This window comes from Periplaneta americana, chromosome 12 (assembly GCF_040183065.1).
Source record: "Periplaneta americana isolate PAMFEO1 chromosome 12, P.americana_PAMFEO1_priV1, whole genome shotgun sequence".
Taxonomy (NCBI): domain Eukaryota; kingdom Metazoa; phylum Arthropoda; class Insecta; order Blattodea; family Blattidae; genus Periplaneta; species Periplaneta americana.
The window spans coordinates 167,281,400-167,308,656 of NC_091128.1; the positions used below are offsets into that span (position 1 = coordinate 167,281,400).

At 35.7% G+C, this 27,257-nt stretch overlaps 1 protein-coding gene across 1 annotated transcript in view; it reads right to left on the reverse strand.

Moving 5' to 3' along the window:
• LOC138709995 (leucine-rich repeat-containing protein 43-like) overlaps positions 1–27,257 on the reverse strand; it is a 116,109-nt gene that overhangs the window by 27,560 nt on the left and 61,292 nt on the right. The window contains exons 3-7 of the mRNA XM_069840673.1: positions 18,566–18,720; positions 9,480–9,680; positions 6,249–6,353; positions 4,172–4,519; positions 234–479 (exon numbers count right to left, since the gene is read on the reverse strand). Coding sequence (XP_069696774.1) covers positions 234–479; positions 4,172–4,519; positions 6,249–6,353; positions 9,480–9,680; positions 18,566–18,720 — 1,055 coding nt within the window. The remainder of the gene's footprint in view (positions 1–233; positions 480–4,171; positions 4,520–6,248; positions 6,354–9,479; positions 9,681–18,565; positions 18,721–27,257) is intronic.

Here is a 27,257-nt window from a genome sequence, read left to right on the forward strand (position 1 = left end):
TGCTGGGTACCTTTCGGTGCTGGACGCCGGATTCATTTCACCGGCATTATCACCTTCATCTCATTCAGACGCTAAATAACCTATATACATAGTACTAGTCAAGATATACCCACTTTTGTTCTAAATGGAAGTCTGAAGTCGTAAATCATGCGTCCGCGAAAAAATTAAACAAAAACCTTGAGAGGGTTATAAAAAAAGAAGAAAAATTTAGCGTCCAAACAGGACATACATACCTCTTCCGATTGCTGCTTTAATCCATCCTGGGCATTTCCTTCTCCTCGCTTTGTTGGCACTCTGGTTTGGCTTACTGATTTATTGTCTTCTTTCTCTCTTTTCCCCGTTTTTCCTTCCTCATCTTCTTTATCCTTTATCCCTTTCTTATTTGTTTTTGCTTTGCTATTCTTTTCTGGTCTCTTTTTTGGTCCTTGCTGATCTCCTTTCTTTCCCTTTTCTTTATCGTCTTGTTTAGGCGGCATTGTCTGAAAGTAAATAAAATTTAAACTGAATATTAAACAAAACAGAAATGAATATGTGGGAAAAATGTGTACTACCTAACTAATGAGATAAGTGAAAAATTTAATTTTGAAATGAGGAAAATCTTACAAATTGTGACCTCAAATTTTGAAAACTAGCACATTATTATCGTGTTCACTATTAAAATAACTATGGGACTGCAATATCCGCAACTCTTTCGCCCTTGAGCAAACGGAAGCCACAAGAAAGAATTTCTAGTTTCCGTAATGGTGATTAGGATGGTTCTTTGCCAGCCAGGGCATTCCACTCAGGAAATACATCATACTACACAAATTAATATTGTTTTCTAAGCCCACCCATGGATCTAAAACATAATGAAAATTAAAAAAAAAAAAAAATCATATCCAAGTCCTCCCAGTGATCTGCAACATACGATAGACATCTGTACTAATAATAAATATGTAGCCAAAATTTTTCTGGTAATTTTCGATTTTCCAAAAATAATTGGTGTTAACGTGTATAATTAACCATCCTGAAACCGAAAATCGCTTTTTTGAAATTTTTGTTTGTATGTCTGTCTGTGTCTTAGTGAAACTTACAGCAGAATCCGTATAGGTCAGTTTCTATCTGATGCTTTTCCAATTCACTGCGGGCTAAAGCATGGAGATGCACTATCACCTTTACTTTTTAACTTTGCTCTAGAATATGCCATTAGGAAAGTCCAGGATAACAGAGAGGGTTTGGAATTGAACGGATTACATCAGCTTCTTGTCTATGCGGATGACGTGAATATGTTAGAAGAAAATCCACAAACGATTAGGGGAAACGGAAATTCTAGTTGAAGCAAGTAAAGCGATTGGGTTGGAAGTAAATCCCGAAAAGACTAAGTATATGATTATGTCTCGTGACCAGAATATAGTACGAAATGGAACTATAAAAATTGGAGATTTATCTTTCGAAAAGGTGGAAAAATAAATGACACTCGGGAGGAAATTAAACGCAGAATAAATATGGGAAATGCCTGTTATTATTCGGTTGAGAAGCTTTTGTCATCTAGTCTGCTGTAAAAAAATGTGAAAGTTATAATTTATAAAACAGTTATATTACCGGTTGTTCTGTATGGTTGTGAAACTTGGACTCTCACTTTGAGAGAGGAACAGAGATTAAGGGTGTTTAAGAATAAGGTTCTTAGGAAAATATTTGGGGCTAAGAGGGATGAAGTTACAGGAGAATGGAGAAAGTTACACAACGCAGAACTACACGCATTGTATTCTTCACCTGACATAATTAGGAACATTAAATCCAGACGTGTGAGATGGGCAGGGCATGTAGCATGTATGGACGAATCCAGAAATTCATATAGAGTGTTAGTTGGGAGACCGGAAGGAAAAAGACCTTTGGGGAGGACGAGACGTAGATGGGAGAATAATATTAAAATGGTTTAAGGGAAGTGGGATATGATGACAGAGAGTGGATTAATCTTGCACAGGATAGGGACCAATGGCGGGCTTATGTGAGGGCGGCAATGAACCTGCGAGTTCCTTAATAATCTTAATATATAAAATTGAATGTGGGTATGTATGTATGTATGTATGTATGTGTGTGTATGTTCTCTAACAAATCTACATACTTTGACCGATATGTGCCAAAGTTTGCACATTTAATCTTCATAACCAGGAAAAGAACATAGGCTACATTAAAATTATGCAAATGGAAGTTCAATTCATTGAAATTATAAAAAATAAAAATAAATAGATCAAATCTTCATGTATAATATTAAAACGCAAAATCTTCTATAGTCAAATGTTTTTTTATTATTGTCTGTTATATTCAACATCGACTTTCACGAGGCCATGGAAATTTTAACATGAAATTAAATTACATTGTTGTTACAGATCATGAAGGCTAAAACTAGATAATTCACACAATAGGCCTAAGTATCTTTACGCAGTCCAGGACCGTATTATGAATTCCTCGATGCAGTTTTGTAGATAGTGAGCAAACTGTTTCATACAACTGAATTCTAGAATTCTTTGAAACTACAAGGATTGCTACCACATAATTTACTTAATATTGAATAACCAATAGTACTATTGTGAAATATTGACCCACCAAAATTATGCACGAATAAGAATTGGTGTGAAAAACTCATACGAAACGGAATAGAATTGGCAATATTAACTGCAAAAATAAAAGGAGATGTTTTTATTCCACGTATTGCTAGGATACTCATTCAACTGCAATTTCAATGCCACAAGCATTTGCAATGGCCATATTAAAATGAAGCTCAAGGACAGTTGCTCAAAGTTGCAGGCATTAACTTAAAAACTGTGTGTTTTTCACATCCTAAACTATATTTTATACAAAAAAAAAAAAAAAAAAAAAAAAGAGATTTTACACCTATCAATAATCAATTCAATGATACTTTTGTCATGTTGCTAATGTGGTATGTGAATGTACATAAGCCTACTGAAAATAACATTGTATTAATTCTCAAAATATTGTTGTTCACGTTGCAAATTTAGTATGTTAAGCGTTGTGGAAATAAAAATCTCTTAATTTCTAAAATACCGGTAGGCCTATACGTTTCTTCGAATATTAGTCTTTATGTTAAAAAAATGACTTATTGCGAGTTTATATTGTATCAGTATTCTGTGTGTAAAATTAGAATTAATATAATATATTCTGAATTTATGAGATATAGTTTCAAGTTATATTAAAAAAAACTGGATATGATATAAGTGAGTGTACAGCGTTCAAGAGGTAAAAAAAATCGTCCAATATAAATTAAATTATATATGTATATGTTGATTCAACGCTGAAACTGATCAGAAAGAGGAGAAGGAATTATATTTTCGTTGGGTTTTACTTTGTTTATAGTTTGATTTTTCTATTACTTTATTTGTATTTCTGGCGGTGCGGAAGAGAAGGCCTAATTGCCTTAACTACACCAGAATAAATAAATAAAATAAATAAAAACAAATAAATAAATAAAAACAAATAAATAAATAAAAACAAATAAATAAATAGATAAATTTAAAACAACAGTTTAACGTCAGGCACATGGTGAAATGTTTTCTTTTCGGTGGCTGATTTACAACTGTTTTAAATTGAGTAAACCCTGGCAGGCATTTGGCTAAGGAGTTCATTAATTCATGTAAGTGACGTTAAGTAAAGATTCATCTTTATGGGCGAGGAAAGCTTAGTAAAGACAATTCGTTTTGGTTGTGTATAGTTAGGTTTCCGAGATTTCCGAAAATTTAATAACCAGTTTAATTAAAAATAGAAGCAGAAAGGAAAACCCGGGCAACGCCGGGTACTTTCAGCTAGTAATAATAATAATAATAATAATAATAATAATAATAATAATATTAATAATAATCTTTTGCTTTTCCAAGAATTGGGGTTTATCCATAATAATAATAATAATAATAATAATAATAATAATAATTTATTTATACTGACAGAGATAAGGCCATAGAGCCTTCACTTACAGTCTACCAGGTCATAAAAATACAGAATCAGTGATATTAAATGAAAAGTGAAAAGAACGTAATATATAGTAATAAAAAATGTTTCCCACGTCCACTCTGGGATCACAACATACTACGACATCAATTAAAAGTGTGTCCCAACCACATCCACTCAGAATCTACAACTTACAACTGCAACGAAATGACGTATTTCTCATCCTCACCTTCATGTAAACAATCCTGACATTCACGCAGGTTCTCAGCGTGTCTCTGAGGGACACCAGGTCGCCGCTGGGGGCATCCACTTCTAGGGCCGGGTCAGGAAACTGTATAATGCTGGACCAGGGCATCCTATACGTTTTGAAGTACTGGAACCTCGACCGCGTTAATCTTTCTGTTTCCCCTCTACTTTCGAGCATGCCCTTTATCTTATCTTCCCTGGTTTGTGATTCTTCCTTCAGTTCTGGCTTCTCTTCTTTCTCCAATTCGGTTTCGATCTCCTCTTTAGTGTTACTTCCACTTTGTCTCTCTCCTGCCTTCTTCCCACCTTTCTGATCTTGAAGTTGATTTACCTGTTAAGCAAATACCTTGATATTATTTTGTAGCGGAATATGTATGAATATCTGTTGAACCTAAAAATGACCGTGCATTGTACCTGGGAAAACTTTACTGTTTTTCTGTATTATGGAAGAATTAAGTTTAACTTCGTCAAAATATTGCTGTAGCTGCTAGTGAGCCAAAACTGAGATTATTGTGTTCAGTTATATGTGAAAAAAATATTGAAGTTTACTGTTAAAATATTAGCAGATAAGTAGAATTTTTATAACTTTTAAGGGGAGGCAGAGGTGAAATTTTCCAACAAAACAGAAGAAAAAATGAAAATTTGTTTTTTTCCATTTTTATTATCTTTATTTTCATATTCCGTTGTTAGTTTTTTATTTTGTGCCCTTCAAAGTATGAAATTAAAACCAAGATAACTGTATTACTATATTATTCCCATAATAAACTAATACTTATCATTATTTATATACCTTCTCTGAACACATAAATAAAAAGAAATATTGAAAATTTCTTACAATATGGTGCATGGAGCATTTTATATCAAACGATATAAAGTTTTATAAAATTATTAATATTTACAGAACTATTGTACTTAGAAAGTTGAAACTTGGTATGTCCATTACTAATAACATACTTAGTATCCATGGTCAATTTCAAACAAATCGGATAAATTTTGTGGATTTTGAAATATTCACCTCTGCCTCCCCTTAAATATATTAACACATTTAATTATTTATATCAGAGGGATGAAGTTACAGGAGAATGGAGAAAGTTACACAACACAGAACTGCACGCATTGTATTCTTCACCTGACATAATTAGGAACATTAAATCCAGACGTTTGAGATGGGCAGGGCATGTAGCACGTATGGGCGAATCGAGAAATGCATATAGAGTGTTAGTTGGGAGGCCGGAGGGAATAAGACCTTTGGGGAGGCCGAGACGTAAATGGGACGATAATATTAAAATGGATTTGAGGGAGGTGGGATATGATGGTAGAGATTGGATTAATCTTGCTCAGGATAGGGACCGATGGCGGGCTTGTATGAGGGCGGCAATGAACCTCCGGGTTCCTTAAAAGCCATAAGTAAGTAAGTAAGCTGTACCAGATTACTGTACCTAAATACAGTACATATTTCATGGCCCAAAACTTTTCTTAGATATTCTTTGTGCCAGACATACTTAAATAAATATCTACAATTTCAATAACAGCTGTTCTTAAGATCACGAAGTCTTAGCTTTCTCTTTTAGGAGTGAGAAAAGAGCAAAAAGACAATGAATAACGGTGTACTACGCTATACAATATTCATTGTTCCCGTCATAGTTGACTTATCCTGATACTACCGGAGAAATGGACATTTGTTTATTCAATCTTGAACCTGTACAAGTACAATTTCACAGGTTTATCAATATTATAGTTCAGGAGATAATAAAAACAAAAGAAGTGACTCATTGATGTTTGTGAGAAATGGAGAAAAATGATTTTAATGTATCCAGAAAAAAAGTTTTAACGCCCAGAAAAATCTATCATGATAATTCATGTGTAGGCCTCCTACGAGATGATTTCCCTTCATATGAAGTGGTGAATGACATTGATGCAGAAATTATAATAATAATAATTCCAAACATTGACAATCTATGAAATGTGATACACCTGTGTATAAAACATAACAACAATTTCACGATAGACCTTTCACACTTGAACACCGTCCTTACACTTCTTTTCTAGTTGGTACGTACTATGTCTGCTTCTGGTTCCTTGGGCTGGATGTCCTTCCCTGGCTCCCGCAGGACGGGGTCTAACAGGGGTAGCTCCACCTCCAGATGGTATGTGTGCACCACTCTCTAGAGAGAAAAAAGCTCCAGTACTGTTATTCTGTTTATGACGTGTTAGTCTACTATTAAAACAAAATTATATTAGAACTAAGATATGGAAAAAATTAAGCAATGAGGAGAAGAGAAGAGAAGAGAAGAGAAGAGAAGAGAAGAGAAGAGAAGAGAAGAGAAGAGAAGAGAAGAGAAGAGAAGAGAAGAGGGAAGAGAGAAGAGAAGAGAAGAGAAGAGAAGAGAAGAGAAGAGAAGAGAAGAGAAGAGAAGAGAAGAGAAGAGAAGAGAAGAGAAGAGAAGAGAACCCATACACGTCTGATGTTAGATATTTCTGGATATAATTATACTCATAGCTGTGATGTGGCAAGCAATGCATGTTATGTTCAATCACACATGCTTCTTCATTCATTCATTCATTCATTCATTCATTCATTCATTCATTCATTCATTCATTCATTCATTCATTCATTCATTCATTTATTAATTTATAGTATTCCGCCCAAGGGCAAGTCATTCACTGCAAACCCAGCATTCTCCAGGCTTTCCTATTTGCTGCCTTCCTCTTTGTCTCTTCATATGGCCCATATACCCTAATGTCGTCTATCATCTGATATCTTTTTCTGCCCCGAACTCTTTTCCCGTTCACCATTTCTTCCAGTGTATCCTTCAGAAGGCAGTTTCTTCTCAACCAGTGATCCATCCAATTCCTTTTTTTCTTTCTGATCAGTTTCAGCCTCAATCTTTCTTCATTCACTCTTTCTAATACAGCTTCGTTTCTTATTCTGTCTGTCCATTTCACACACTCCATCCTTCTCCGTATCCACATTTCAAATGCTTCTATTCGCTTCTCTTCACTTCGTCGTAATGTCCATGTTTCTGCCCCCATATAATGCCACACTCCACACAAAGCACTTCACTAGTCTCTTCCTTAGTTCTTTCTCCAGAGGTCCGCAGAAGATGCTCCTTTTTATATTTAAAGCTTGCTTCGCCATTGCTATCCTTCTTTTGACTTCCTGGCAGCAGCTCATGTTACTGCTTATAGTACACCCCAAGTATTTGAAGCTGTCCACTTGCTCTACTGCCTTATTTAGAATTCGCAAGTTTACCTTCTTTATTTTTCTTCCTATGACCATGGTCTTCGTCTTATTGGCATTTATCTTCATCCCATACTGTTCACAGCTGTCATTTAGCTCCAGTAGCATATCCTTTAGTATAATTTCCTCTTCTACTAACAAACGCCACATCATCAGCAAATCTTATGCACTTTATTCTTCTTCCTCCTACTATCCAAGGACATCTATGACGTACTCCTCTCCCAATTTCACTTCCTTCTGACATTTCTTCTCCTATCCTAACTTTGACTCGTTTCATATAAACAATAAAGTTTACTGAACAGACCCCTCTCTTTCCAATCCACCAGTGGCGGCTCCTGCGTATTTCTTAAGAGGAGGAAAGAAGGTAACAGGACGAAATGACACCTTCTTGAATGAAAAATGCTACAATTTAGCCTACATGCATACATGTAAGACCAGGTAGTGTTGGGGTTGGCCTTCCCTTCGGTATAGCAATAATCTGTTCTTGTAAACTGAGTTTCCTAAATTTTCTCAAAATATATAATGTTTTCACTTCCATTCATTGTTGAATAATTGCACAAATTAACAATTACAAGAAAATTCCTCTTGCAGCATTTTTCGAGCACACTACAGCATCACACGTGTTGGAAGAGACCAGCTACTAACACCGGAACAGCGGAAATGGGAATAATCTGAGGAAAGCGAGAACACTGCACCCACCCACGTGGTCTGTGTTGCCACATGTACATTTTAAAAGTTCAGTATCACATGCTTTTGAAGAATATCAGTTCTTGTAAAGTCATACTACCATTATTGTTCAAAGTTGCCGGTGGCCAATTAATTTTTTATGTTAAAAATAATGTAGTTTGGAGTACTACTTTCAATTTCAAATATATTTGCACAAAACTGACAACTTGGCTGTTGCCCTGTCTAGTACACAATGAATGGAAGTGAATTTCAGGGGCCAAAAAGATCTTCGATACTAACGTAGAACTACTTCCTCTTTGTTTTATATAAACCCGACTTTAATTTTCAAATATGCTTGAAAGTTTCAAACCATGAATAGTAGCCTATATAAAGTGCAATGAATAATATTTTTTATTTATAATTAAAAAAAAAATTATATGGTATCTTTCATAGCGTTGCGTTAAAATTGTTTTTATTGTGCCTCCTCCTAGATGTGTTATAGTCTGGTTGAATGTAAGATTGTTAGATGGCAGCGGTAGCGAGCTTGCTGCACGACCAGTCGGTTTCTATTTCCCGCCCATGCGCTGATTCAGAGGAGGATCTCCTCCCTCTCCGTTCATTTACTTGCTTTAAAACTCTGCTTCTGTCTCTGGCCGCTAGTGCGCTGTTGTCTATGTGTGTTAACTGCAGTAAAGGAGGAAAGGATTGACTTTCCTCCACACAAACAATCTCGCATCTTTCTCATAGTTTTCTAGTAGCACATGAGCACGTATCGCTTAAAACTCGATCAACTGAGGTTTTCTTATAGCTGTGAACTTAAAAATTATCGAATCTTCCTTGAATTTGAAGGCACTTATTTTATTTGGTATTTACTTTCAAAATAAGAAATATGTGAGGAGGATGTTCCTCCCTTCCGTCCCCCGAGGAACCGCCACTGCTATCCACACCAATTTTTTTTTAGATAAAGACTGGAAGATTTGAACTTAACGTTGTAAACTACACTTTCTCACCAGTAATCTACAACACTCCCACCCATATAGTCTATAGTTGATGTTATTTTTAACTTATAGTACATATAATTCCGGGCTCTTGTTAAGAGTTTACGTTACGTGTACCGTACTGTGTAGCCTACGATGGATAGAATAGAGATCTGAGACAACATTAAGGTACCACTTGGTAAATACAAAACAATTGGACTCACCCAGTCCTCAAGGAAGATAGTTAAGTTAGTTTCTGTGTTTCACAGTCAGTAGGATTAAGAATTTCTTTTGTGGTGATTGTATGAATCATAAATGTTTCTCTCTGTTTACTACAAAACAGCGATTTTTTTGTATCTCATATACTCACTATGTTACTAAGTTTGTACAACAGCGGACAGTCATACCTGTTTGTCGACAATTTCGTTCGGAGGCTGAGGAATTCCCATTAGTCTGAAACAACTGAAGGTCAGAGCACCCTTTCTGCTCAGTTCTTCCATAGCGAAGGCCTCGAGTCCTTGGCGGTCCATTGGCCATATTTCAACGTCATCAAAGAACAGCAGTTTTGGCAGATAATACAGCACCATTTCGCGGTAATTGAGACAAGTCTGAAACAATCGTAGTGAGCGTATTTTGTGCAGCAATATCCACATATAAAGAATATACAAACAGGAACATTAGAATATGGCGAGTATTATGCACATAGTATAACATCATCTACAAGTAGTTCGCTTCATGAAAATGATCATGTTAACTGGAAAGTTGAAATGTGTAATTGTAACTAAACACTACTACTAATACCACCACTACTGCTAATGGATGGATATAAGTCCATTGGTTCGCTAACAACCCCTGGTCATCTCGTAAAGATATATTCACAGCGGGTATTTTGTAGGGTACGCCTATCTATCTAAATCTAATTTAAACCTAAGGACAACACAAACACCCAGGTCATACATATTATTCATAACAATCATAACCAAGGAAAACTGTCTTGGCAGATATGAGATTCGAACCCGAAACCTCCAGGTTAGGAGTCAGCGTCGCTAACGACTAGATCAAGAGGCTTACTAGGCCTACTATTACTACTGACGCTATTACTACTACTACTACTACTACTACTACTACTACTGATGCTATTACTACTACTACTACTACTGATGCTATTACTACTACTACTGCTATTACTGATGCTAATACTACTACTACTACTGATGCTAATACTACTACTACTACTGATGCTACTACTACTACTACTACTACTACTGCTATTACTGATGCTACTACTACTGCTATTACTGATGCTACTACTACTACTACTACTGCTATTACTGATGCTACTACTACTGCTATTACTGATGCTACTACTACTGACGCTATTATTACTACTACTACTACTGATTCTACTACTACTGCTATTACTGATGCTACTACTACTGCTATTACTGATGCTACTACTACTGCTATTACTGATGCTACTACTACTACTACTACTGCTATTACTGATGCTACTACTACTGCTATTACTGATGCTACTACTACTACTACTACTACTACTATTACTGATGCTACTACTACTGCTATTACTGATGCTACTACTACTACTACTACTACTGCTATTACTGATGCTACTACTACTACTACTATTACTGATGCTACTACTACTGCTATTACTGATGCTACTACTACTACTACTACTACTACTGCTATTACTGATGCTACTACTACTGCTATTACTGATGCTACTACTACTACTACTACTACTACTACTACTGCTATTACTGATGCTACTACTACTGCTATTACTAATGCTACTACTACTGCTATTACTGATGCTACTACTACTACTACTGCTACTATTACTGATGCTACTACTACTACTACTGCTATTACTGATGCTACTACTACTGCTATTACTGATGCTACTACTACTGACGCTATTATTATTACTACTACTGATGCTACTACTACTGCTACTACTGACGCTACTACTACTGCTATTACTGATGCTACTACTACTGCTATTACTGATGCTACTACTACTGCTATTACTGATGCTACTACTACTACTACTACTGCTATTACTGATGCTACTACTACTGCTATTACTGATGCTACTACTACTACTACTACTACTGCTATTACTGATGCTACTACTACTGCTATTACTGATGCTACTACTACTGCTATTACTGATGCTACTACTACTACTACTACTGCTATTACTGATGCTACTACTACTGCTATTACTGATGCTACTACTACTGCTATTACTGATGCTACTACTACTACTACTACTGCTATTACTGATGCTACTACTACTGCTATTACTGATGCTACTACTACTGCTATTACTGATGCTACTACTACTACTATTACTGATGCTACTACTACTACTACTGCTATTACTGATGCTACTACTACTGCTATTACTGATGCTACTACTACTACTACTACTACTACTGCTATTACTGATGCTACTACTACTGCTATTACTGATGCTACTACTACTACTACTACTGCTATTACTGATGCTACTACTACTGCTATTACTAATGCTACTACTACTGCTATTACTGATGCTACTACTACTACTACTATTACTGATGCTACTACTACTACTACTACTACTACTGCTATTACTGATGCTACTACTACTGCTATTACTGATGCTACTACTACTACTGACGCTATTATTACTACTACTACTACTGATGCTACTACTACTGCTATTACTGATGCTACTACTACTACTACTACTGCTATTACTGATGCTACTACTACTGCTATTACTGATGCTACTACTACTGCTATTACTGATGCTACTACTACTACTACTACTGCTATTACTGATGCTACTACTACTACTACTACTGATGCTACTACTACTGCTATTACTGATGCTACTACTACTACTACTACTGCTATTACTGATGCTACTACTACTGCTATTACTGATGCTACTACTACTACTACTACTGCTATTACTGATGCTACTACTACTGCTATTACTGATGCTACTACTACTACTGACGCTATTATTACTACTACTACTACTGATGCTACTACTACTGCTATTACTGATGCTACTACTACTACTACTGCTATTACTGATGCTACAACTACTACTGCTACTGCTATTACTGATGCTACTACTACTGCTATTACTGATGCTACTACTACTACTGCTATTACTGATGCTACTACTACTGACTCTATTATTATTACTACTACTGATGCTACTACTACTACTGATGCTACTACTACTGCTATTACTGATGCTACTACTACTATTACTACTGCTATTGCTGATGCTACTGCTACTGACGCTATTATTACTACTACTACTACTGCCGGTATTATTCCTACTACTACTACTGATGCTACTACTACTGCTACTACTGATGCTACTACTACTGCTATTACTGATGCTACTACTACTGACTCTATTATTATTACTACTACTGATGCTACTACTACTGCTATTACTGATGCTACTACTACTACTATTACTGATGCTACTACTACTACTACTGCTATTACTGATGCTACTACTACTGCTATTACTGATGCTACTACTACTACTACTACTACTGCTATTACTGATGCTACTACTACTGCTATTACTGATGCTACTACTACTACTACTACTACTGCTATTACTGATGCTACTACTACTGCTATTACTAATGCTACTACTACTGCTATTACTGATGCTACTACTACTACTATTACTGATGCTACTACTACTGCTATTACTGATGCTACTACTACTACTACTACTGCTATTACTGATGCTACTACTACTGCTATTACTGATGCTACTACTACTACTACTACTGCTATTACTGATGCTACTACTACTGCCATTACTAATGCTACTACTACTGCTATTACTGATGCTACTACTACTACTACTACTGCTATTACTGATGCTACTACTACTGCTATTACTAATGCTACTACTACTACTACTACTACTGCTATTACTGATGCTACTACTACTGCTATTACTGATGCTACTACTACTACTACTGCTATTACTGATGCTACTACTACTGCTATTACTGATGCTACTACTACTGCCATTACTGATGCTACTACTACTACTACTACTGCTACTACTGATGCTACTACTACTGCTATTACTAATGCTACTACTACTACTATTACTGATGCTACTACTACTGCTATTACTGATGCTACTACTACTGCTATTACTGATGCTACTACTACTACTGACGCTATTATTACTACTACTACTACTGATGCTACTACTACTGCTATTACTGATGCTACTACTACTACTACTGCTATTACTGATGCTACTACTACTGCTATTACTGATGCTACTACTACTACTACTACTACTGCTATTACTGATGCTACTACTACTGCTATTACTGATGCTACTACTACTACTACTACTGCTATTACTGATGCTACTACTACTACTACTACTGATGCTACTACTACTGCTATTACTGATGCTACTACTACTACTACTACTACTGCTATTACTGATGCTACTACTACTACTACTACTGCTATTACTGATGCTACTACTACTGCTATTACTAATGCTACTACTACTACTACTACTACTGCTATTACTGATGCTACTACTACTGCTATTACTGATGCTACTACTACTACTACTACTGCTATTACTGATGCTACTACTACTACTACTACTGATGCTACTACTACTGCTATTACTGATGCTACTACTACTGCTATTACTGATGCTACTACTACTACTACTACTGCTATTACTGATGCTACTACTACTGCTATTACTGATGCTACTACTACTACTACTACTACTGCTATTACTGATGCTACTACTACTGCTATTACTGATGCTACTACTACTGCTATTACTGATGCTACTACTACTACTACTACTGCTATTACTGATGCTACTACTACTGCTATTACTGATGCTACTACTACTGCTATTACTGATGCTACTACTACTACTACTACTGCTATTACTGATGCTACTACTACTGCTATTACTGATGCTACTACTACTGCTATTACTGATGCTACTACTACTATTATTACTGATGCTACTACTACTACTACTGCTATTACTGATGCTACTACTACTGCTATTACTGATGCTACTACTACTACTACTACTACTACTGCTATTACTGATGCTACTACTACTGCTATTACTGATGCTACTACTACTACTACTACTGCTATTACTGATGCTACTACTACTGCTATTACTAATGCTACTACTACTGCTATTACTGATGCTACTACTACTACTACTATTACTGATGCTACTACTACTACTACTACTACTGCTATTACTGATGCTACTACTACTGCTATTACTGATGCTACTACTACTACTGACGCTATTATTACTACTACTACTACTGATGCTACTACTACTGCTATTACTGATGCTACTACTACTACTACTACTGCTATTACTGATGCTACTACTACTGCTATTACTGATGCTACTACTACTGCTATTACTGATGCTACTACTACTACTACTACTGCTATTACTGATGCTACTACTACTACTACTACTGATGCTACTACTACTGCTATTACTGATGCTACTACTACTACTACTACTGCTATTACTGATGCTACTACTACTGCTATTACTGATGCTACTACTACTACTACTACTGCTATTACTGATGCTACTACTACTGCTATTACTGATGCTACTACTACTACTGACGCTATTATTACTACTACTACTACTGATGCTACTACTACTGCTATTACTGATGCTACTACTGCTACTACTGCTATTACTGATGCTACAACTACTACTGCTACTGCTATTACTGATGCTACTACTACTGCTATTACTGATGCTACTACTACTACTGCTATTACTGATGCTACTACTACTGACTCTATTATTATTACTACTACTGATGCTACTACTACTACTGATGCTACTACTACTGCTATTACTGATGCTACTACTACTATTACTACTGCTATTGCTGATGCTACTGCTACTGACGCTATTATTACTACTACTACTACTGCCGGTATTATTCCTACTACTACTGATGCTACTACTACTGCTACTACTGATGCTACTACTACTGCTATTACTGATGCTACTACTACTGACTCTATTATTATTACTACTACTGATGCTACTACTACTGCTATTACTGATGCTACTACTACTACTATTACTGATGCTACTACTACTACTACTGCTATTACTGATGCTACTACTACTGCTATTACTGATGCTACTACTACTACTACTACTACTGCTATTACTGATGCTACTACTACTGCTATTACTGATTCTACTACTACTACTACTACTACTACTGCTATTACTGATGCTACTACTACTGCTATTACTAATGCTACTACTACTGCTATTACTGATGCTACTACTACTACTATTACTGATGCTACTACTACTGCTATTACTGATGCTACTACTACTACTACTACTGCTATTACTGATGCTACTACTACTGCTATTACTGATGCTACTACTACTACTACTACTGCTATTACTGATGCTACTACTACTGCTATTACTAATGCTACTACTACTGCTATTACTGATGCTACTACTACTACTACTACTGCTATTACTGATGCTACTACTACTGCTATTACTAATGCTACTACTACTACTACTACTACTGCTATTACTGATGCTACTACTACTGCTATTACTGATGCTACTACTACTACTACTACTGCTATTACTGATGCTACTACTACTGCTATTACTGATGCTACTACTACTGCCATTACTGATGCTACTACTACTACTACTACTGCTATTACTGATGCTACTACTACTGCTATTACTAATGCTACTACTACTACTATTACTGATGCTACTACTACTGCTATTACTGATGCTACTACTACTGCTATTACTGATGCTACTACTACTACTGACGCTATTATTACTACTACTACTACTGATGCTACTACTACTGCTATTACTGATGCTACTACTACTACTGCTATTACTGATGCTACTACTACTGCTATTACTGATGCTACTACTACTACTACTACTACTGCTATTACTGATGCTACTACTACTGCTATTACTGATGCTACTACTACTACTACTGCTATTACTGATGCTACTACTACTACTACTACTGATGCTACTACTACTGCTATTACTGATGCTACTACTACTACTACTACTACTGCTATTACTGATGCTACTACTACTACTACTACTGCTATTACTGATGCTACTACTACTGCTATTACTGATGCTACTACTACTACTGACGCTATTATTAGTACTACTACTACTGATGCTACTGCTACTGCTATTACTGATGCTACTACTACTACTGCTGCTATTACTGATGCTACAACTACTACTACTACTGCTACTACTGATGCTACTACTACTGCTATTACTGATGCTACTGCTACTACTACTACTGCTATTACTGATGCTACTACTACTACTGACGCTATTACTACTACTACTACTACTACTGATGCTACTACTACTGCTATTACTGATGCTACTACTACTACTACTACTACTACTACTGCTACTACTACTGATGCTACTATTACTACTGCTACTACTGATGCTACTATTACTACAACTATTGCTACTACTGATGCCACTACTACTACTACTACTACTTCTAATACTACTTCTAATACTACTACTACTACTACTACTACTACTACTACAACAAGCTTGTTATTTTAAGGTGCGTAAATATACATTTTTAGTTTGATAAAATTGCAGGTCCAATGATCAATGATTGCGATATAATTATTGATAATAGATAATTCTTAATAAAATAATAGAGAAAACTGCCCAAAATAAAACTGCAACGAACGAAAACAAACGATAAATTGGGTTGTAGCAGTGGCTGTGGAACTAAAAACGTTCATGTTATGTTCATCATTGCTGCAAGAATCAACGAAGGATGATAAGCAGAGAAAAGTAGCAGCAGTGCATAATGTCCGTAGTTTCCATCTTTGGTTAAGCAATTTTCATGCGGAGAGAGGCGATACGGCCAAGTGGGCGATGCTCCATATAAAATAATGCAAAGAATAAAAATCCGAACGCGCCGTACGTATCCGTTCCGGTAAGTGGGCGCCTACTTTAACTATAGGCCTATCTATACTAATAATAAATCTGCAGCCGAAATTTTTCTGGTAATTTTCGATTATCCAAAAATAATTGGTCCTAACATATACAATTAACCACCCTGAAACCGAAAATAGCTTTTTTGAAATTTTTGTTTGTATGTCTGTCTGTATGTTTGTTACCTTTTCACGCGATAATGGCTGAACGGATTTCGATGAAAATTGGAATATAAATTAAGTTCGTTGTAACTTAGATTTTAGGCTGTATGGCATTCAAAATACATTATTTAAAAGGAGGGTTATAAGGGGGCCTGAATTAAATAAATCGAAATATCTCGCTTATTATTGCTTTTTGTGAAAAATGTTACATAACAAAAGTTTCTTTCAAAATAATTTCCGATAAGTTTTATCCCTTGAAAAATTTTGATAGGACTGATATTAAACGAGATAAATGAGTTTTAAAATTAAAATAACTGCCATCTAAGGCCGTGTAATGATTTAAAAAACAAATGACTTCGTCTATAAGGGGCCTTGGACAGCAACAATCGAAAGCTATGAAAGATAGCCTACAGAATGTTTCTGTGTTTGTATGAAGTAATATCAGAAGCTAAATCAACCGATTTGTATAATTAATTATTAATGCACCATTAGAAAGTGTAGTTTCTCTAGATGGACATAATGCTATAATGTCATTACACTAACTTCTGAGTGACTCGAGGACAGGTAAGATTAAAATAGCTTCTTATGCACAGAAAACTTGATAGGCTATTCTGTACATTCGTTTCCTGTATTTCCTAAAATAATTTTTATGACCAAATGAGTGGTCTCTGGATCAAAATGATCGCATTTTAATTATGCAAATACAATTTAAATTAAGTAACATAATAAACTATTTATCCTTACATCAAACACGAATGTTCCCTGGATCAAATGTCCTATTTTAATTATGTAATTACTTTACATTTATTTCTAACGGGTGCAGCGGAGCGCACGGGTACGGCTAGTAGAATAATAACCACATTAGTTCAAAGAAAATATATGATAACTCAAAGACAGACTGTAATGGGTCTTGAAACTTTTTAACTCGTGTAAAAACAGTGTAACGTGACTTATGAGATTTTTCCCCCAGCACTCTTCAATTAAAGTTTTCTCGGACTTTTACGCAGAGTCCTGTCTCCCCCCCCCCCCCACCACCAAAATATTTCAAAGAAGTCGGCGCCTATGATCGCATTGAACAATAGCCGATTCAATTGTAAGAATATGAATAATATTTACCATGTCACACACATTAACTTCCATACAGGTATAATTATCTACTATTTACCATAGCTATGCTATTTCAGCCATTCTATTTCAGTTCGACAATACTTAAAACACATACCGAGCAAGGGTTACCCTCCAGCCTCAGACACACCAAATGGCCGAGCCCCGAAAGAGCACATAGTACAGCAGGTAGATCACAGATGTCGTTCTCTCCCAAATCCAGCGTTCTCAGGTTGCTATTTCCGCCTGCGGCCAATAGATGGAAGTTGCTACCTAAACAGAGAATAATATCGGAGAACTTTCAAGCCCTGAAATTGATTGTTCCCATTCAAAGCATAACAGCGTGTGACTCATGTTATGGAACTGGCCGCTTTTAATTCCATTCCTTAAATGTTTTGCATTCTCAAGCCAAGTCCGATTAGAGAACGAAACTGCGTCATTTAACCACTTTGCGTTATTGGTGTTCTTGTTGTGTGTTGCTATTCTTTTGTCTTTCGAATTCTTCTCTTCTATCCTTTCATCACTCGCCTCTTTATTATTCCTACTTCTCTTATCCACCTTCTTTTGTTCTTGTACTCATCTCTTCCATTTCGCTTCATTTTCCTCTTTCTCACTGGGCTCATTTGGTATACAGACGGGTTCAGAATAGACGAGGGGAAGGGGTTGTTTATAGGCACATATTCAGAACAGAAGATTTTCAGTTTCCTCAGCAAATATGCTGCCGTTTTTCAGGCTAAGATCTACGCAATCGCAGACCGTGCACATGAAATTCAGGCTATGCTTGCATCAAAAAGAACATTTATTTTTTTATGATATTCAAGGGCCTGTTTCTTGAAGCGACTACTTTTACCAGTTACAAGTAAAACAAGTGACAAGTACGAACTTGTCAGGTTTTTGTTTCCAAGACACAGAAACAAATGACTTGTGGCAAGGAAGAAGTGACTATAGATTAGTAATGAATTTTATTACTATAACCAGTCCTATTTTTCAATAATCTTACTGAGGACATTACTAATCATAACCAAAAAGCTGTAGCCTATTATTAAAGGCTAAATTGAAAAATTACTAATTTGTCACATCAATCCTGAAGATGAATTCTTGGCATTTCACAGTAGTGTGTAAATATTCATGTCATAATCCTCTGCATATATTTAATACATTATCAAATGCGAAGCAATGCTATTTACTTTGTGTCGTCCTGCTAATCCTCCATTCATAAATCTTTCAACCAACGTGATACCGTGGAAACCAAAGGATGAAGCTGTAAAATATCTTGGAGTGCACTTAGATCGGCGTCTGTCATGGAAAAATCACATCAACAACAAACTTAAATTGGGCTACTCAAGACTCGCTAAATTATATCCGCTCCTCAACAAGAAATCATCTCTAAAGCTACAAAATTGCATGCTACTTTACACATCTCTATTACGACCTCTACTGCTTTATGCCTGTCCTGTCTGGGGAGGAGCTGCAATAAGTGAAATTAAACACATCCAGTCATTTCAAAATAAAGTCCTACGAATTTCACTCAATTCTCCTTGGTTTGTCCGTAACAGCCAACTACACACAGAAACTGGTATTGACACAATCAAACAGTTTATTCAGTCACAAGCTAAGAAGTTCTATGACAACCTAGAAAATGTTCCAGGCGCCATCCACTACTCTCTCGGAAGGAAGTCCACATTTCCCACCAGAATCAAGAGCCGACTTCCAATGGACCTCATATTATAATCAAAATTTATCATCACACCAACCTATGTAAACACTTACTTATTAACAATTATTTTTGTTCATTGAGGAGCCCAATCTAGGCTGCCCTCAATTCAGTGTCATGTATTGTATTTATATTTTATTTAGAAATGATCTGTATAGCGCTAAATGCGCTGATCGATCAATAAATTTAAAAAAAATACATTATTGAATGGTAACCACTATAATAATAATAATAATAATAATAATAATAATAATAATAATAATAATAATAATAATAATAATAATAATAATAATAATAATAATAATAATAACAATAATAATAATAATAATATACCACCTCTGTGGTGTAGGGGTCAGCAAGCTGGTCCCTACGCAGAGGGCCCGGGTTCGATTCCCGGTCGGGTTGAATTTCCTGGTTGAGGTTTTTCAGGGTTTTTCCTCAAATGCCAGGGAATTCGGGCCACAACATCCCTGAATATGATCGGCCTCATTCATCACCGAAATCATATTCATAACAAATCAGTAATACATATACAGACACCATCTAGTTCACAACAATAGAATCAGTCTCAACAATAATACACAGGCCTTCGGATTTCAACCAAAAGATTAACTCGTGATATGACCAGAGATGTTAAAGTGAGTATGAATAACAGCAAAAAAAAATATATATATATAATAAAAACATATAGGCCTACAACAAATACAGACATAGAATAATAGTGACGCTCAGTGTCGTTATCACTAACCAAAGGAAGATAAGCTATTCCAGTATCCTGGTACAAAGACATGAGGAAGGGTTAATCTAAAAAAAGGAAATTATGCGTACAGCAAAGAAGAATTTTCTAACCAATAATGTTACATGAGAAATAGCAGTTTCCAAGTAGGTGTGCCAAAAATGTATTTTTTTTTTGGCACTCATAAATGGAAACTGCTGTTTTTCATAACACCTTATTGGTTATAAAGTTCTTCTTTGCTGTAAGAGTAAGGTAAAAACATTGTCACGATTCATTTTTCCGTACGAATACTGCAAAGTTGTCATAGTAATAAAACAGTTATGACGAAACATTATGAAAACTATCACGTATCAATATCAACACATCGCCAACTATGAGCACACGAATTGTAGGCAATGCCTCCTAGTCTAGTAATCATGCTAACAGAAACAGAAATAATATACAAAGAATTTCATAGCCACAGCTTAACACATCTTATACCTATAAGCAGACGTACTGTACCTTTTGATTGAAGAACGCAAGCATTACGTGTTCCGTTATTAATTCCACACTGTTACTTCTTGTCCATTCGTAAATAAATCAAATTCCTTCATGTATCTTTCTTTAGATTTTCTAGGTATTAATTTACATAAAGCGTCCTCAGAATCTCTCTCTTAATGCCGGAACAAAATATATTTTTTGATAAAGCCATTTTGAGTTTTTGGATGGTTCAGAATACAAAAGCCCTCACTATAGCTACACAACAATCATAATGTTATAACCAGGGAACGGATTTATATGGACTAAAAATATATGAAATATGTAAATATATATGTAGTTATTTTTACCAAAATATGGAATTAAATATGGATTTTTACCAAAATATGGAATTAAATATGGACTTAAAATTATAAAAAAATGACTATGTACGTTAAATATTGGTACATTTTAATCAAACTAAACAAAAAATATAATGGACGTACCTTATCTTCCAATGTAGTTTCAACAAAACACAATTTTTATTGTCTGTTACCATAACAATAGGTTACAAACATTTCTTTCAAGTGCTGAAAAGTGAATCTTCTTCTATTGTCTCTGAGGATAGATTTATACTGACTAAAAGAGCGTTCGACGTCACAAGAAGTAACTGGTACATAATTCAATTTCACAATGTCTGCTGGGGATAAGTCCAAGTTAATCTTCACTGTTGATTCACCACTCATCACAGCAACAACCTTTTGTAGTTCTTCATATCCAGGGTTTTTTGAAAGTACAGTGTCCACCTTAGCTCTTACTGCATCTGCAACTTTACCTCTACCACGATTCAGTTGTTCCACAGTACTATTTATAATTTCAAAACTTTCAGATAGTGAAAGGTGCCTATTTTGGAGACTTTTGAGCGTTTTTATGATGCATGAAAATGTATGCTGAATGTGAGCTAAGTCATTCTTCACACTTATGTCACAGGTAACTGTTTTCGCAGTATCAATTGAGACTGCATCTTCAGAGTCCAATGCAAGGAGAACATTGTTAATAGAGTCTATATGTTCGGCATAATATTCAACTGCTTCTAGCCATGTACCCCATCTAGTTAAAATTGGCTTTGGTGGCAATGGAATTTCAGGGTACATTTCTTTCAACACGTTAACTCTACTGGGAGCTTTGAGAAATACTTTTTTCACTGATGAAATCAACAAATCTACTTTAGGGAAATTGTCTCTGACCACTTCTGCCACACGATGAAATGCATGCGCCACACAAGTAAAATGAGTCAATTTAGGATATACAACAGATAATGCTTGTCCAGCTTTGACCATATAAGGGGCAGCATCGCTAATAAAGAATAACACATTATCGTACATAATACCCTTTGGCCACAGGATACCCATAGCTTCGTTGAACAGTTTAACTATAGTTTTGTTATTGCACTTTTCTAGAACATCACAATGTAAAAGAATTTGTTCAGAATATTGTTCACTTAACAAACCGATAACTACATTACCAACAAGTCTACCTTCTTTGTCGGGAGTCTCATCAATGGAAACCCAAATTGAACTATCTTTAATTTCATCTCTTATCTTCTGTATTGTCTCATCGTAGATGGATGGAGCATACGTCTTCCTAAGTGTTGACTCATCCGGGATTGTATGTTGAGTATATTTTTCAAGGAATTCCCTGAAGACCTTATTCTTTAGTTTGTAGAGAGGAATATCAGCAGAGATGAGAGAACGGCACAGGTCGATGTTAAACTCAGATCTTACATTCGATGTTGTTGGTTGTGTTAAAAACAATTGTCTCTGCTTGGAATTTAGTTGTTTGTTGGCCTGATGTTTACTAGTTGTAATGTGTTGTTGCACCAGGAACTTTTGTGTAGATGATACTGCACACTGACACAAATTACAAAATAATATTTTATTGTCAGTTGATAAACCATCTTCTTTAAATTCTGAAATGTAACTTGTTAGTTTTGATTTTAAATTGACTGAATGACGTACTTTTGGCATATTTACCGTCTTTATAGTATGATTTACAAAACTGAACCTATGTGTACTCTGACTGGCATTTAACTGTTGAGCTGCACAACTGAAGTCTGTTAAAAATTTTAAATTAAATTAATACAGTTTTGTAACTTACTTTCCCATTGTTGATAGGACTGCTAATTTTCAAATAACTCTGATGTTAAAGGGATTACTGAACATGTGTTTAAATCTCTATTGTTGAAATGTATTTTTAAAAGTTAATGGAATTTTGTTTTGTTTTATTGTTAAACCTAATATAATATGGACTGTTTTATATGAAATATGGAAAATATATGGAAATTAACGAAAATATGTACTAAACTCTAAAATATGGAAAAATATGGAAAATAAAAGTAGGATTTTTCAACCCTACACATTGTGAAACATAAAGATAATGCAAAATATAAATTATATTAGCTTTATAAGTAAATATGTATTTACATATAAATCCTTTCCCTGGTTATAACTAAACCTACTGTATTATAGGCTATATTTTAGTATTAGTAGGCCGTGACTCCTAGCCTACAAAAATCTCAATAGTCTGTGATTTATTTAACGTGTTAGGTACAGCCTAGAACAATAAAATTTTGGAAATATTCAACATTTTTTTCCTCCACTGCTGTATCTTGTACAACAATGAAAATTAGTGTGTGTAAAACACTGTCCTTCTGCTATATGAAAAAAAATATTGTTACAATTAAAAAAATCATTTACATTTTTTTTTTTTTTTTCAACATTCAGTTCACTGTGCAGTGATGATGCGTTTCCCACATAATTAAAAAACCATCCAACATTCTGTGATGAAATTTTTTGTGTGTGTTTATGCATATCATATCTACAAAATGATGCAAGATAACTTATCTACCTTTGATAAATTGTCTGATAAAAAATAAATTCATTTTAAAAATGGTCATATATCAGTATTTTCAATTACACAAAATAAAAAAAATATATATTATTTATTAAGTAGTTGAAAGAGCACGATATTGTAAACATGAGTTTCAGCAATAAAATAAAAGACAGAGAACATGAAAAAGCTAACAAGTTTTTTGAGTTATGAGGGAAAAGCTTCATCACTGCACAGTGGACTGACAACATTTTGAATTTTGAAAAAAATGTATAAATAATTTTTTTAATCATAAAAATATTTTTCTCATATAGCAGAAGGATAGTGTTTTATACATACCAATTTTCATTATTGTACATATACAGTGATGGAGGAAACAAATGTTCAATATTTCCGAACATTTTACTAGTTTAAGCTGTACCTAATCTCTTAGGTCCGTATTCATAGACATTTTTAGCGCGGGCGTCCGATGCATGATCAGCGTTTTTAGTATTCATAAACCAGTGTTAGCGATATGATATGATTTGAATTCTGTACTAGTAACCAGTGGATAGCCGGGGCTAGCTTAGTACGCTCGTAGCGCGTGCTGCGAAATGTCTATGAATACCACCCTAAATGAATATTAATTCACATAGTATTTCCACAGTCTAGTACATACAGTCACGAAGCTTAATATGTAGGGAATATGCATCCAATCACAGTTGAACTTTAGTTGCTAGTCACTAGGATCGCTACTATCGCACAGTCTATTGTTCCTAGTACTCTCACTTGCTAACCGCTTAGAGCATTGTATCGCTAGAAATGCAAATAGCGCCTCAAGCTTCGTAACTGTAGGCTATTTACTAAACTGTGGTATTTCCATGTAGCTGTGCCCAAAAAAAAAATGCTGTACGTAACTAGTACGAAAATGTCTTTTGCGCACTCGTTCCGAAATTCGTCTCACTCGTACTCAAAAGTGCCACTTTCTGCCCTAGTTACGTAAATAACTGTTATGCCCCAGGGCTAAAGAACGCCCTGTAGCATGATTTCCTGTGGAGTATTAAATTTGAAACAGGAACAGTGTCAGCGGAATACACGGTCTTAAGATGCTTAGCCAACGGTATAGAGTCTTGTCGGGCGTGTGGTAAATCACTGCCTACAATGAAAGTATTCTTACGCCACAGATCATCGCTGGACTAATCGCATTGGTTCAGTGGAACAAAGCATGCATTTTAATTGGTTAAAATTATATCACGCATTGTTCGAACTCTTTTCTTGCGCGTAATCTCATTATAGCGACTTATCACTATAATGCACTGAATCTAATTAAATGTAATAGATGTTTGATTAAGACGACATTTGTAAGTACATGAAATCAAAAGTGCTTTTAAGCCCATCTCACTTGGTGGATGGCGTGGTCGGCACCCCGGGCGGGAAACGGATAACGAAACATAAAAAGTGTTGGTGAGGAGATGCGGCAGTTAGTTGAGACTGACGAAGGGTGAATCGAGAGACTTGGAAGCGGCATGGCGTCAGCGTCATCCAATGAAATACTTTGTAAGTAGCTTTGTACATTTGTAAATATATAATAAATCAAGTAGAGTTTACAATATTGCAATCATTTCAGACTAAGTTTAGTAATCATGTAGTTTTCCTATAGTATCCTGAGAGCTCCAGCTCTTCCACCAAATAGTTTTCCATTGTTGAGTAAAATGATGGTGTGAGAAATCCTGATGAGAAGGAGCAGAAGACGAACGCAGTAGCCATTCGGCTAGCAACCAGTGCGACCTAAGTGACGGTCGCACAACGTAACTACAGAGTGATTTATATAGAACTGACACATTTCTTTCTTTAATTATTCCGTTGGAAATTCACTCAATGACCCAATTTTAGTACCAAATTAAGCAGAATGTTCCGGAGTTTCGATTCCTTGTCACTAGATGCGCAGATGTTTATGTTTTATTCCTACTGTTGGCAGCACTGACCCAATTTTAGCATCAAATTAAGCAGAATGTTCTGGAGTTTCGATTCCTTGTCACTAGATGCGCAGATGTTTATGTTTTATTCCTATTGTTGGCAGCATTGACCCAATTTTAGCACCAAATTAAGCAGAATGTTCTGGAGTTTCGATTCCTTGTCACTAGATGAGCAGATGTTTATGTTTTATTCCTATTGTTGGCAGCACTGACCCAATTTTAGCACCAAATTAAGCAGAATGTTCTGGAGTTTCGGTTCCTCGTCACTAGATGCGCAGATGTTTATGTTATATTCCTATTGTTGGCAGCACTGACCCAATTTTAGCACCAAATTAAGCAGAATGTTCTGGAGTTTCGATTCCTTGTCACTAGATGCGCAGATGTTTATGTTATATTCCTATTGTTGGCAGCCCTGACCCAATTTTAGCACCAAATTAAGCAGAATGTTCTGGAGTTTCGATTCCTTGTCACTAGATGCGCAGATGTTTATGTTTTATTCCTATTGTTGGCAGCACTAGATGCGCAGATTTTTATGTTTTATTCCTATTGTTGGCAGCAGTCACCCAAAAAATCATTAAGACGTTTGTCGCAGGAGACAGGGTACACCTACTCAATGTGTCAGAGAGCCTAAAGCCATATAGGGTTACGGTTGTTCATCAGCTACAGGAACCAGATAAGGATAAAAGATTGAATTATTGTCGTTGGTTTCAGACGTTCATTGTGCAAAACATTCTGCCATATTGTCCATCACATGGTTCACGGATGAAGCATGGTTCCATTTATCCGGTTATGTGACGACCGAATAATTTCCAGGAACCTGTGGCCACCGAGATCTCCGGATTTGACAACGCCGGAATTCTTTCTATGGGGTTACTTAAAAGACAGGGTTTACGCCACACGTCCCCAGACATTGGACGATCAGAAGCACAACATCACACAGGAGATTCAAGCTATTGACAACAGAGTCCTCCAACGAGTGGCCAGTAACATGGAACGGCGTGTTGAGTTGTGCCTTATGCAGGATGGAGGACATTTTCAACATTTGCTATAGAGGTAAATA